At 37.8% G+C, this 14,820-nt stretch overlaps 1 protein-coding gene across 1 annotated transcript in view; it reads right to left on the bottom strand.

The window, feature by feature from the left end:
• Positions 1 to 659: 659 nt before the first annotated feature.
• The window catches only part of RET (ret proto-oncogene), a 45,340-nt gene continuing 31,179 nt past the window's right edge, over positions 660 to 14,820 (bottom strand). Inside the window, exons 13-20 of the mRNA XM_062496900.1 lie at positions 13,422 to 13,529; positions 11,753 to 11,967; positions 11,531 to 11,653; positions 9,779 to 9,849; positions 5,819 to 5,956; positions 3,817 to 3,916; positions 2,722 to 2,869; positions 660 to 817 (exon numbers count right to left, since the gene is read on the bottom strand). Of these exons, the coding sequence (XP_062352884.1) occupies positions 660 to 817; positions 2,722 to 2,869; positions 3,817 to 3,916; positions 5,819 to 5,956; positions 9,779 to 9,849; positions 11,531 to 11,653; positions 11,753 to 11,967; positions 13,422 to 13,529 (1,061 nt within the window). The remainder of the gene's footprint in view (positions 818 to 2,721; positions 2,870 to 3,816; positions 3,917 to 5,818; positions 5,957 to 9,778; positions 9,850 to 11,530; positions 11,654 to 11,752; positions 11,968 to 13,421; positions 13,530 to 14,820) is intronic.

Genomic DNA, 14,820 nt, shown 5'->3' with positions numbered 1-14,820 from the left:
CCATTGTGCTAAAGGTAAGAGAAGTTAAGACTAATGAAACAAATTCTCTTCTCATTAAGACAAGACAATACATTTTACAAGACTTCAAATGTTGAATCTCAAGTCCTCTACTGAGTTACTAAATGTTTGCTTCCAAACCAAGATATTGGCTTTGTTAGTACCAACATCATTCTAACACTTATAATTTCATAGCAAACTCAGTAATCTGGGATCCTGTTTCCCTCCTCCCATCTTCATATTGTTTGTGCTTCCTGCTTAGATCAAGTGGTTGTATGCTAACAGCCACTATAAAAGTAGCAGTTCAAGTACATTTTACCATCCCAGAATGCTGTAACACAGGATGGTTAGTCTAAAAAAACACCGAGGATGAAGTGCAAGGCTGTTTGCACTAAGACATTGCCAAATGAAACCATATGCAAACTGGCAGCTTAGAAAGAAGTACCAGAACTACAACTCTTATCCAGCTTGATATGTTTTCTGAAAGGGGAAGAATACCAATTATAGTCTTCAGCATAAATAACATACTTTAAAAACTGCCAATAAAGGGATTTGCCAATTTAAAAGTTAGTTGTTGATTGAACAAAGAACGAGCCAATGGACTTCTCACTCTTTGCCTCCTTGTTTTCCTCAGCAGTCCATTACCTTTCACAAAGAAAATTTTAGCTATCAAACTTGTCCATAAATTTTGCCGCTGAGTGTGAAACCATCCAGTTAGCATATACACTATCATTTGCATATCTTGAAAACACAGAGTTAGTGCCATCGAATCTTGTGAGTGGAACGGGGCTCTCCTCAGGCCAGTTCGGGTATGACATGCCTAAAAATGAAAACAGATAATTTTTTCTGCACTGAAGAACCATAACTTCATGTGCAGACAGTAAGGCCCTTGGCAAAACTCCCTTCAATATTTTAAGCCAGTCCACTGGATTTTGTCCCAAATCAATTCATAGAAATGATGTTTTGAAATCCCTGAAGCAGAAATTCAGATGCAGGCAAAAAACCCCGGATAAATTAAAGTGCTTACTCAATAAAAAATTGTGTGCATGCATGCACATGTGCATAGTAAAAAGCTAGGAAATATTCTTCTCATAAGCCTCCAACTTTCCATACTTTTATATTTTAACAATCATGTAGCAATATATTGCTTTGCAAGAGAAAGTTCTTGCTGTACAGGAAATGCTCCAAGAATTAATAAACCTATTTGGGACAGGATCCAAAGTCCATTTCAGTGATAGAGTATTTCCATTTACTTAAATGGGTGCTTTTCCTTTGGCTTGAGTGAGGTTCTGGGGACACTTTCACACCCCCACCAGGGATCCCCTGCTTAATTTCAGGAAATCCCAGGAGTGCAACTGAGTAAAGTCCAACAAAGTGCTGAGCACTCCTGTCTTGATTCAGCATTTAAAGTTGTATTACGGGCCTGTAATTATTCATACAGAGTGCAGTAACTGTTTCTGTGTTTAGGCACAAGTGATCACCAAAATGGATGCAGAGTGCTTAGCACCATGTTGAATCAGCTGTGCAAGCACAGAACCACGGCAGGGTTGAGATTTTCAAAAACAGAAATCTGATTCTGTTGCTTATTAAGCATTCAATATCTGCCATCAACCTTGTGGCAACTTTTTTCTGCTACTTCATTCTTTTAACAATCTAACCACTGAGTGCCCCAAGATCAACATGAGTTGAGAAAACCTAATGAAGAAAATAAAAGCTAAGGTACAGATCAAAAATAGACCCAAAGCCATGTATTAATGGCAACTTTTAAACTAAAAGATCCAACTTTTCAAAAGTCATACTGCTTGAAGAATGAAAAAAGTAACTGTGATGTCAGTAAGTATCTAAAACCACGTAGAATATTTAATCAGAAGACAAAATATAGGAGTTTTGGCAAGAACCATTTTTACTGTCCATCTCACCATCACAATATGAAAGCATATGTTCTTTTTAAAAACACTTGCTACATCATTCAGTCAAGGTTTAGTACTAACATGTTCATAACAAATCAAAGGACGTGAAAACAGGTGATATTTTCAAAATGCCCACTCTTAATTAAGTTTTTAAAGGATTTTACATGTCAGTTTTGTCTGTATATAATATTTATATACAGTATTTCTACCTTCTGTATATAATAATCTGTTTTCATCCTATGATACATTAAATACATTTCAGCTTATAGATCCAAAATGTACTAATAGCAGCTGAAATTTAGATATCCTTCTTAATAAATGAAAAATGTTGCAGATGAGTTCTATCACTGAGTTATGGCAAAAAACATTATTAAAAAAAAAAAAGTCTATTGCTTAAATTAGAGGTGCATAATGTAACATATTTTAAATGTTGTAGCCTCCCCCAACAGGATAGTTGAATTAGATACTCATTAGCATTTTATATTTCCCCTGAGAATACTTCCCTGATCTTTTTTTTTTTGCTTTTATTGTATGATATCTAGTCATTTTACTTATTTTCACATCCTTTTAAAATGTTTATTTTAGACACAGCTGCAAAATGACTAAAGGATGATCCTGATGCACACTTGGACATTTACCAAAAGAAAAAAACAAACAAACAAAAAAACCCCAAAAGAAGCTTCCAAGCAAATTTTGATTGGCTTCATTCAGACAAGAAACACTGTAATGGGGTTACAGAGTCTGAGAACAGTGCAGAAGAAAAATCAACTTTTTGTGTGTTGCTAGAATCTAGTAAATGCATGTGAAATTCTACCATAGAGTTTGTTTTCAATCCATGTGGAAGGGAGGGTTCGAGGGAGGGGAGCATTATTACAGTCCACGAGAGGTGTCTCCTCTTCTGAGAGCCCATCATCGTACAGTAAGGAATCCGAGGGTGTGGAAGCTGCAAGGTCTAAGTAGTCCTGAGAAATGGATACACAAAAAGCTCTGTCAATGCACGTGGCAGTGTTGCTGCCTGGGTAGAAAGGATAAATGTGCACCTGTTTTCTTTACAGCAAGGAACTACAGACCCACTGCATTTTTCTTTCTCTAGAACCTCTGGCACCTGAGGAGGCTCTGCTTTCCAGCAGCCACAGCAGCTCTGGAAGCATCTGATTTGCCTGAACACTGCTCCTGCTAGAGATTATGAATACTTCCCCTACTTAATTCTGCACATTAGCAGGACACCCAACAAATTTAAAGCTGTCCTAACTGCTTTGTTTGACCTTCAGCTTCTGGTACGCCTGATCCATGTGTATGCCTGAAATATATGTTTGAAAATAACATATGCATGCTTAAAGGACGAGGTGCTCAGATATAATAATCATTTTACAAAACCTATTACGTAACAATGCATAAAATAACTATGTAAATATTGCCAAATAAAGCTTTGGCTGCTCTTCTAAAACTAAGTATTTAGGTCACCAATAAGAATTAATTGTTTTTTATTTATGTTGTTGAATTGCTTTGATGCAAAAAAACAAACAAAAACAAAGAAAAAAACCAATGTGAAGCATTTTAAACTATTGAAAATGCATGAAATACTACATTCTTCTAGTTCTGGCTCTCTAACATTATTTATTCAGGTGTGAAATTTAGGAGTGACTTTTCACAACAGTTTTTAAATTATTACTATTATTACAGGCTAAGGATAATCTGTTCACATATTGCACTGTAGTCACTAAAGCTATTAGAAGAGGTAGTACTGCTTTCAAAAAGCTGCATGCATGTGGAAGGAAATGTAAATGCTTCAAGATTTGATGAAAAGTAAGTTACTTTGCTTTAAAATAAAATTTAAAAGTAATTACTTCTGTACATTCAAACTCTGAAGACCACAAAAACTTTCAAAATCCATGCTTTCCATACTTACCCTACTCTTCACCATCATTTTCTCTAGTTCCTTGCTGATCTCAGTAAATGTTGGTCTTTTATCGGGTTCTTGCTTCCAACAGCGCAACATGAGGTTGTACCTGGGACCCATCACAGGGTGAAAAAAAACCCCAAACTGTTAGAAATATGCATGCTTCTGCTCTGATGATTTATAGTACTGAACTTCACTGTGGCATGAAGGCCATCCACATGTACATCAATCTCTCTTGTGAGTTCTGTTAAATGTCCCCTGGAATTAACAACTGACACTCACAACAATGGGCTTTTATTTTCAAGAGTTCCATGAGTTGAAATGATGATGCACTTGGCTGTCCTCGAAGAACTGGAGTCTTAGGTTTCACTTTCTCAAGGGACCACCTCAAGTGTAGGGCAGCATGCCAGATTTCTAATTCACTTTTTATATGACACTGAAGAAATTTGCGTATCAAGCTGAAAAACTCTGCTGTTATACCAAAAAGCAGAATTTTGTTTTTCATTTGCTCAAATTCTTCAGTTTCTGCAAACTTCTCTTCAAAGCAAAGCCTAGCCTAAGACTATTTGCAGAAACTAATGTTCTTTTGATTACTTCTATTATTGTGGTTTTGATTAAACCTCTATTTATTCTTTCTATAACTGCCTTCTATAGCCTAGACTACAGAAAGGAAAGGGAACAGAAATAAAGTTTTAGAGTTGAGTAACTATCACACAGATACTGGCAAGTTCTTGAAGTGTAACTCTCCAACCTGTGCCATTCATGATGTTTTTCTAGCTCAGCTGTTCTCAGGACTGAGCGATCTGACCACAGAAGTGCTCTAATGGTGGAAACAGTGGGCTGTGAGAACCATAGGGAGCTACTGAAAAGCACTGCATTTCATGCCTTCTTCCATGACCCCTCTTGTACTTCACTGGGTATAGGAGAGAATGCAATTTGAGAAAAACGATCCCCAAAGTGGGCTTTCACAAGCTGCCAGAAAAATTTCTGAGTTAAACAGAAGAAAATCTGAAAAACGTCAGAAAACCATGATTTAGCTTCAATTAAAAAAAATCCCAGAAACTCAGATTACCTTGCCTAAACTGATAATTATCAATGACATAGCATGTTTGCAGAATGAGTATTCCTCACTGAAGTGAAACAAATTAAAAATGTGGTATTATACATTTCTTAGAGGATATTTGCCAATCATTCTTATAAACTTCTACACTGCCCTAAATTTGGAAATTTTAATATTTTCCTCTGTATGTTAAAAAAAATATATTATTTATATTATCACTTATTTAAACCTTTTTTTCTCAGCCCAGATGTGGTCAAAGCATCCTTCCAAATGAAAATCAGTCAAAAGAGTGGTCACAATGAGTAAGGCTTGGGAACTTTCAGAAAACCACAACCACCATCAAATTTGCAGGCTGAATATAAAATCATGCCTCATCTCCAAATGCCAGGGAAGATCACAGACAAAAGATATTTCACATTGAGTATGTTTTAATAAAGCAGCCAACAAATTATGAACTGTCTCCAAAGCCATGGGCTTATCAAGTCACAGAAAATTTTTATCTTCAAGGGTGTAGATTTCTGGGCCAAGGTATCCTTTTTCCTCTGGAATGCCATGACAACTAATAGACAATGACTCTGTATGGAATATCTGCTTCATCTGCAGAAAATACTAAGAAATTTTCTTGAATATTTCAGCTACTACTGTGTTTTATGAACATCTCCTTCTTCCCCCACCCCCAGAAATTTTGGATGTACAAACTCTTTTAATTGTTTGACAAGCATGTTATTCAATACCCTACAAATAGTTTGGAAATAGCTGTAGGCATTCTGTGGGCAATTTTTTCCCGTTGCTTTACTGTTCACTAATTTCATGACATTCTTTAAAGCACAAAATATTTTGACTAGATCTCTAAGAAATACAGAATAGTATTTATGAAGTATTTATTTAAACCCTTTTTTCAAGTATATTTATTCATGTTTTCTGAATCTAACCAGAGCAAGAGTTACTTACATTTCCTCACTGCAGTTTTCTGGTCTCTCCATTCTATAGCCTGTTTTTAGGAGGTTAAAGAGTCTTTCAGGAGCAATACCTGGGTAAGGATTGCCTCCTAAAGTAACAATCTCCCACAGCAGAACTCCAAATGACCATCTGAAAAAGACAAAATGAGCTTTTATATAGAATGGTAGGTTTCAGGGCATTTACACAACAAATCTCCTCCTAGTATTTTCAGAACCCAACAAAACTCAAGACAACTCAAGCCAGAGGGGCTGTACAGATGCAAGCAGGGCCATCCTTGTTTCCAAATACTGTTCATTGAAAAGGTTAGCCACTAAGACAGTAGAGAAAACAGATACCCCTTTCTTTTATCCATTTACTAATGCTAATTATACCCTGGGAAGGTCCATCTTCTCTAGACAGCACAAAGAGGAAGTCCTTCCTCTGGTGGCCCAGCTCAAAGACTTGTTCCTCTGCTGCACTGTGCTCCTGCAGCAGTCTAACCTCCCTAATTAGCCTTTGTATTCAGAAATAGCTCTAAATTAAATTTACAGAGTTGCCACAGGACTGGTTTGCAGTCTCCATTATGAAACAACACAATGTATTTATTTCAATCATAAGTAACACCTTTGATTTCAGCTGGTCTTTTGGGCCATTTCAGTGATTCAGGACTTAATTTTCTTCTTGGAGTTGATGAAAAAAGAAGAAAGAATTTCCTCTGGAAATACCAAATGCCTAAAATTAACTTCAACACAGAAGAAACCATTTTCTGAAATCAACAGAACAAACACTGAAATTTTAAACCTACTTTACTGCTGAGGTCAAAAAAAAGACCTTGCACAATGGGTGAGAAATATTTAGATAAATTAGTCCATTTCTTGAGAGCAAGCCGGGAGAAAAGAGGCCAAAATGTTTTTCTTTTCTTAGTGGAATGCTTTTTGAGACACAAAGAAGCTACAAATCACTCTGAATCTGCTCTACTGACAACTGACAAAATCTGGATGTTCGAAAGGAAGGAAACCAGCCAACACTGGGGCTGCTCAATGGGATGCATCTGGAAGCAAAATTGCATACAATTTATGAAAAATGCTAGCTTTTGGCAATTTCTCTGTAAACTCCATTTTAAAGAAAATTTTAGGAAGTGTTAGACACCTACTGCCAAACCAAACAACCGTGTCTAATTCCCTATGGAAATTCCACCTCAAAGTGTTAGCCAAACACGTCACCTCCTATCTGACTACCTTCCACCTGCACGTCACATGTTTTAAAGTACAACAGTAACCCTAAAGGAACAGCAGTAAAACTTCCCAAATTGTCAGAGAAGTCAAAGTAGCTCTCACATGGTCCCAAGTGGTATGCTGCCATTCTTCTCCCTAATGCCATTCACTGAACTAAATTTTAATCACTTAGCACATTCTTGAAAGCTTATGAATATTTATGGCTTTTTCATATACATTATTAATATTTCTCCTCATATCCTTTAGGAAGCCAATTATGCTCTGCCATCAGGTTACAATTCTGTCCATGATTAATTCAAATAAACTTTGGAGCATGGCAGATTTCCTTTTTAAAATCCACTTCTGCTTAAGAGATATTTTACAGAATATGGAGGGAGGGATTAGATGAACAATTTTTTAACTGAAGTTGTTTAGTAAATGAACACATTAGAATAGAATACTGTAAAATGCTGCAGTACTTTCATACTGTTATGTAAATAAAGTACTGCGGGAGTAGAAATGAGAGATGAAGAACTGCCCACTGTGTTATGTTCATTGCTGAATAAAAACCCGATCACAAAAAGCCAGGAAAGAAAAGTATATGAAGAGGAAGATAGTAGGTTAGCTTTCCACTGATGTCATCAACACCTGAAGCAAAAATGGGGTTTTTGTAAATGCTGGCAAGTAGTACTAAGCTCTGCTAACCACTAACTATACAGAACAGCTTGAGAGGGAAGAGCGTGGAAAACAGAAACACAGAATATCAGAAAAAAGAGCATATTGGAATGGTTGTTGAATAATATGTTCACCTAAAATATAACTGCATCACCACAAACAACAAAGAATATCCATAAAATGATATTTTCAGTGAGAGCAATGATGTAAAAATATCAATCAACACTGCAAAAGGAGTACTTCATTGATCAGTCTGCTGCTGCTGAAATGCCATCGTGGAACCTGGTGCTGCAGAGGATTCGCTCTGCAACTCTGTGCGCGTCTCAGTTCTGCTCTGCAGGACCGTGGCTAAATTAGGAGCTGCTATACAGCACTCCTGCATTATTTCATGTCCACTGACACAGCAAAGGTGAGCCAGCAGTGAGACAAAGGCACGGGGTAAGCACAGCAGACACCTGGACCCTTTCTGGCACGGCGCGGGAGCAGAGGCGCACAGCGCGATGCCGCGCTCCCTAGGAACAGGCACCTCCAGGAGAGCCGGGCAATCAGCACAGCTCTGCATGGAGATCCTGAGCCAGCCTGGGAAGCAGAGCAGCGCGCTGTGCTGCCCAGGGCTCTGAGCTGGCCTGCTTGATGCCAGCTGGGCAATCTCTGCATGGTGTTGGAGCCCATGCGCAAGAAACACGCTCTTGGGCTTACTTAATAGCAGCCCATCAGGGAATGAAATGGGAGGAATGCTACTGGATCCAGATGATCAATCAGCAATCAAAGAAGAGGCAGTTACACGACAACACAATCTGTTCTGGCCCCAAACCACAGTGACAGAACTGTTTTGAAGAAAATGTAAAAATTAAAAATATGCTGAATAGTTTTTAAAGGAATTTTAATGATTCTTTGGGAAAAGTAATTTTAGAGAAGCAAGTCAGCACAACAGGTATTCTGAAGAGGATAAATAGAGACACGGAAAAACCTATAAACTGACCTAAGTGACATTCTTGCAAGAATTATCCCTAGTTTTTTCTTTTCTTACTCCAATGGAAATGAAGTAAAGGAAAATACTTTGGGAATTCATTTTTTAAGGAAATGCAAAATATTTTATTTCACTAAACTGCTCTGATCCGCAAACAGAAGAGTCAAAAGTGAGCGGTAATAATTTTAGAAGTAAAAATCCAAAGGTGCATATTGTGAAATCCTGCTATTATGAAAGTGTTTCTCCCTCCAATATGCAATGCCTCCCAAATTGGCATTTTACTCCATTTGAGTGTAACAAAAACATTACCTCAGTCAGATTCTCTCTTTCAAGACAAACTTAGAAGGTATCAAGATGCATATTAGTAGTTAAGAACTGATGCTTTTACAATCCTTTAGAGGTTTTTCTCCTAAATAAATAATCTTCATCTTTAAGAGTCTGCCTGGTGACTGGTCACAAGCATCATTCATTCCAGAAAGAAATGAAAAGGATCTGATCCTGAATTAAAATGCCTACAAACACTCCTCTGCTGGCCCCATGCTTATCACACATGGGAATAGCATAGCTGTGGTTGCTTCGCCATCTCTTCATCACAGGTGGAGATTCTAGTATATCCATCTTCAGGGTCTCTTGTTTCCTTAATCATGAAAATAAACTTGTACCTTGGCACTGAAACTGGACTGAGCTCACTGGAGTTCTGTCATTGATTTCAACAGGAGAGAGGTCAGGCATTAAATTCCTCTTCCTTTCCTCCACGCCATCCCTCACCCACCACTCAGTGTTACAGACAAGTGATGAACAGAACTGAGAGGTTCAGGTATGACCATTACAACTCATGTCTACATATTCAAAGTCAATCATCTCACATGAACATATCCAGTCCTTGTTGATTTCAACAGGAATTATGTACATAAATATCTCTGATAAACTTCTATTCAGATTTAACTCAACAGCAAACATCTTGGACACCATTGCCAGTTGATGGTGCCATCCAGACTTCCTTCATGCTTCTTTGTAAGAGTAATGGCTTTGGCTCCTGCACACCTTGCTGTGCTTCCTCCCCCAGCTCAGTAAACAAGTACACAAACCAGAAAGTTAAGAATTTACACTTACACATCACTTTGTGTTGTGTAGATATGGTCAAATAGTGACTCTATGGCCATCCACTTCACAGGGATTCGACCCTAGGAGATAAAAAAAAAACCAGTAATGGTCAGAAAAATAAGTTTCCAAGTGAATAAAACAAGGTATTTATTTTCAGAATGGCAAAACACAGTCAGTCTGTACTGGAGCATTTACCAATGCGCTTATGATTTGGCATTTTGTAAGAAAAACAGTGAGGAGAATAACTGTTGTGTTTTTTAAAAAAAAACTAGTTCATGTCTTTTCATACACTTCATCAATCTAATTATGTGCAATAAGCTGGTGTGGCTTTTTGTAGGTGGTCACCAGTTTAAGTCATATAAACTCAAGTCTTCTCTTAACAAAGAACTTAAAAAATGTGCAGATGCAGAAATGTTGAGGAATGATGATTAAAGAGGAAGAGCTCTTTCATTTATACCAGGGATGAAGTGTAAGTAGAAGCACCTGGATGGTTTCAGAACTGAACCTGGACAGACATATTTGGTTAATAGTTTCTAAGTGGAATCTACAAGTTGCTATTTTTCACTGGCAGAAATTCACTGAGAAAATCTGAGAAATCACCCCAAATATTCATGGAAATCTAGGTTTGCAAAATTTCCAAGATGTTTCATAACCTTCACAGTATGAACAGCATTTATATGCCCTACTTCCAATTCTCATTAAGTCCATATATATCTATGCAAAAAGTATTTCAGTAGGATTTGAAACCTCTTCTTCCTTCTCAAATTCTTCTTTTCCCTGTCTCCCCATCCAAGCAGACAGATGCTTGTTAGGCTCTGAATAATACTACAGTCACGAGCATCTCAGAAGTAAAGAGCAAATATCCACTCAGTACATCATGCCCCACTGAATGAAAGCAAACTGCCAAACTGCCTTTATGTAAATGCATTACTCTCAAAATACAGAGCAATTGGTATAAATCAATGTAAAAACACATCCATCAGAAGAGAGCTAAATGAACATTGCAATGCCCTTTTATATAAGAGCATGTCTTCTAGATGTTTTTTTCTTCACAACTCGTTTTGACTTATGCAACTTTCACACAAACTGGCCTTTAAAAACAGGGAAAGCTAAACTAAAAATACACAGTATTTATGGAAATCTTCTCATAAAATTTTAACATTTTCACATGCAAAAAAATCTGTTGGCAATTCTTTCATATTAAGCCATAGAGGGAACTGAACCACCACTGCTCATTTGACATAGTCAGTGGGAAGCTGTGGTCACAAACATCACAGGATTGACTTGTGGAAGCTGTGTGGAACTCAATACAAATTGTCCATATCTTTTTCAACTCTTTGCTATTTTTATCTTATATTTTAAATTATAAATAGGAAGAGAGAAAGAAAAAAGATGGGTTTTTTTTTGTTTGTGTTTTCATGTAGTTTGATGAGGAACTGGATATATAAGGAATAGAATGAGAGTAAGACTGGGAGTGGAATGGACAAAGGAGGAGTGCAAGAGGTAATACTTACTTAAAGATAATACATATTTTGCACACACATACACACGCACACACACATATATATGTATATATGTATTTCTATCCCACTGGTTAGGTTCATGATGTTGCTTCACTGTCATTTTTATTTCCTTAAAATAATTATCTTAAGCTAATAACAACAGCCATTCTCTGTTTCATCCATGCTGAAGTCCCACAGCATAACTTCATGCTCTTGATCAGGCAATAATTTCCACTACTGCTTTTAATGATCACTGTACCTTGCTCCTCTTTACATACGAATCTTCTTCATATACGTCACGTGAGAGGCCAAAATCAGAAATCTTCATTTTGCGCCCTTCTGCCACCAGCACATTCCTGGCTGCTAAATCCCGATGCACAAGCTTTTGGAAAGAAACAACAGGAGTGTTTAGGCTTCTTGTGGAGGAGCCAGCTGCTCCACGTCTATCACACCCTGAGATCACCGCTGCCCTCTGCCCTACCTTCATCTCTGCAAGGTACTGCATCCCTCGGGAGATCTGCCAAGCAAACGATATCAGGTCTCCCATTGTTAAGGCTCTCTCATCAGGGTTGTCCAAATAACTGGAATTTCTGTTGCCATCACTGCCCATGTAGCTCGGGCCCACTTTTCGGCTTTCCCTGAGGAAACTGCGCAAGGAGCCGTATTTGGCGTATTCCACAATTAAATACAGCGGGCCTGAAATAAACAAACACACAGGTCGGTGAACAGTTAACAGGTACTCATTCCAGGGGTTTTAACAGGTACCCATTCCAGGGTTTTTTTTCCAAACAGGTCTCTTCTAATCAGCACATTGTTTTGAACAGTCAGAGGCTCCAGACACCTCTGCCCTTTATGCAAAAAGCACTGAATCAGCCATGAAATAAGAGTATTTTTAGCTTAGATACTCTATGCAAAGAGAATGAGTTTCATCAAAGCAGAATGCTGGCTCTTGCCTATAATCCCTCATCTAGATAATCTGAGACCAAAAAAACCAGACAACCTTCATACAAATTTGATCTCTGAAACAGCCTAACTTAGAGAAACTTTAAAATAAAAATAATCTTCTTGTGATACTGAGCTCAAATCATCTGCTAATTCCAGCACTGTGTTTAAGGTGCCTTTGGAGAGCACTTTGAAACATTCTGGCATTACAATCCATTAATTTGTCCTCCCCATTACCCCCATGAATAATATCCACTCTTAATGTTGTAATGCTAAATACATCTGTCTGCTGTATCAAAGCCCTCCTACCTCATACGCTAATGAATTAACTTGATATTTATTAAAAGCCTGTGACTCAGAAACATTTCACTTCCTTTGGGATGAAAAACACACTGTACTGAAAAGAAAAAAAAAAAACTAAACCGCCCCACTGGTTCATTACCTTACTGAGACTCAGAGATGACTCACTCCTGAATTATATTCTCTGTCTACAACTAAAAGCAACAACTGCAACAGAACTGGGTGAGCAAAGAGGTTGCAGAATCCATGCTGTGATTTTAGGCTGCACAACTGCAGATGCAAAAGGATGAGAATGTTGCCATGCCACTCCACGTAAAATGGGCAATTCCTAAGCACAACAAAATTTGCTTAATTGGCAATTTCTAATACACGTGTCTGCAGATTTTTCCCCTTGAAACATACTGGTTGATCATTGTGGCTTTTAGAAACCATTTCAAAACCAGAGGGAGACAATAGTTTATGACTGTGGAGGAAAACTGAATATCAGCCTAACTATCCAACTATATTTGTCTATATTTGGCTGTAGTTGTGTATTTGTATTGTTTTAGTATAAATAACAATAATGAAAACTCAAGCTTGAAATGTAAGTAATATTTGGCAATACTGACTATTAACCTAATATAAAAATATATATTGATTGGAAGAGAATTTGTAGGAGACTTGATAATTAAAAACAGCTTCAGAATCAAAACGTGCATTGAGGAAAAACACAGGAAGAATGCTTAGTTACACTGAATTAGTACTTCCCTTTCCTTTCAAACACTTTTTTATATAGCCTCTTTTTTCAGCCAACAGCAAATTTAAAAGATGTTCAGCAATTATAAAGCAGTTGTTGAAATCCATCAACAAACTGCATTTTATTTCCTTTCCGGATGGTTTCATCTTAGTAACAAGCTTTCAGTATTTACCATCTTGACTGCAGGCTCCATAAAGTTTGATGACATGAGGATGGTTGACTTGTTTCAGAAGGTTGAACTCTGAAAGGAGATCTCGCAGCTCACTCTGGGAAGCGTTTTCTGCAGAAAGTGATCATAGTTTTGGTTAGGAAAGCATCACTCAACAGTGCTCTACAGTCTGAAAAATGAGATCTGCTATCTCTCCCGGAGTTAGCAAGAAGTTGGAAGACTCCATACTTCCCTACAGGAGAGAAATTTTCCCATCTCCAGTGTCCAGCAGTCATTGATATCAGAACCAAGTGAATGTGACTGCTGCTGCTCTGGCTTGGTAGTAGCTCTGAGCCTTGATACAAATGACTGCAGAACAAGGAGGTCAGGCAAGAATCAGAAGCAGAGTCTGTACTGTCTTAAAGATGCCATGAAATTGTTACAGACCTTTTCTAGTGTTCTAAAGCAACTGCTTAGGGTGAATCAGTGCAATAAAAGCTTCAGAAACATATGAAAGCCAAGATCTCATGTTGATCAAACGAAAAAAGACTCACTCCTTCTCCAAAATACATTTTCTAACAGAGTAAAAATCCACTTATCTACTGGCTTACTCTTGTTGCATACATCCAGACTTAGGAGTTCAGAAGTTAAATGTACAGTTCAGACTGATTTTACCGGGGGACATGCATGCAGACTTCACTGATGTCAGTGAGAATCATGTGGCCCCAGCAGGCTTTCTTAGCCTTTCAAGTGTTTTGCCTTTTTGCAGAATTCTTCAGATTGACAAGCTTCCTCTTTGAGTGCACCGGGGCCTGAAGGAGATCCCTAGTCACAAAGACACCAAAGGTCAGAGATAACCCTTCTTCTTCCTCATCCTTAATCTCTTTGACACACAGAACTGGCCTGGACAGTTCCTCCAGTGTCATTAATAGGCACTGACGAGGATGTATTCATCCTGATTTAAGGATAATTAAAAACAAGTTTGGCTTCTGCTCTTTGGTACTGTACTGTGAGATTTTTTCATACAGGCTGTGAGCACCAAAGGATTTATTTGCCTATTCATGTGTGACCAGTCTGCCCTCCTGATAAAAATATTTATTCTGTTCTACTGATATTATTGCATCAGAACTGTGTGCTTGTATCTGCCTTATGTTACCTTGTAGTCTGAATTTACACTCAGAGTAGAGAATCTTCTACCACAGGGAGCACAGTATCAGTTGGCCCCTCACTACTGATAAAGACTACAAAAAATTAAGTAAAAAAAAAAGAATGTCAACTTCATGCCTGTAAGAAAATTCCTATTTTTTAGCTCTGGAGCTGTGTGACATGAACAAACAGAACAGAGCAAAGCTCCCCATGTACCATGCCTGTTTGTCTGTCAAAAAAAAACTAACTACAAATGGAGACATTTAGCTCTAAAGCT

This window comes from Cinclus cinclus, chromosome 7 (assembly GCF_963662255.1).
Source record: "Cinclus cinclus chromosome 7, bCinCin1.1, whole genome shotgun sequence".
In the NCBI taxonomy this organism is placed as follows: domain Eukaryota; kingdom Metazoa; phylum Chordata; class Aves; order Passeriformes; family Cinclidae; genus Cinclus; species Cinclus cinclus.
Note: the sequence above shows the minus strand (reverse complement) of the source record. Positions and strands in the feature narration are given on the sequence as shown.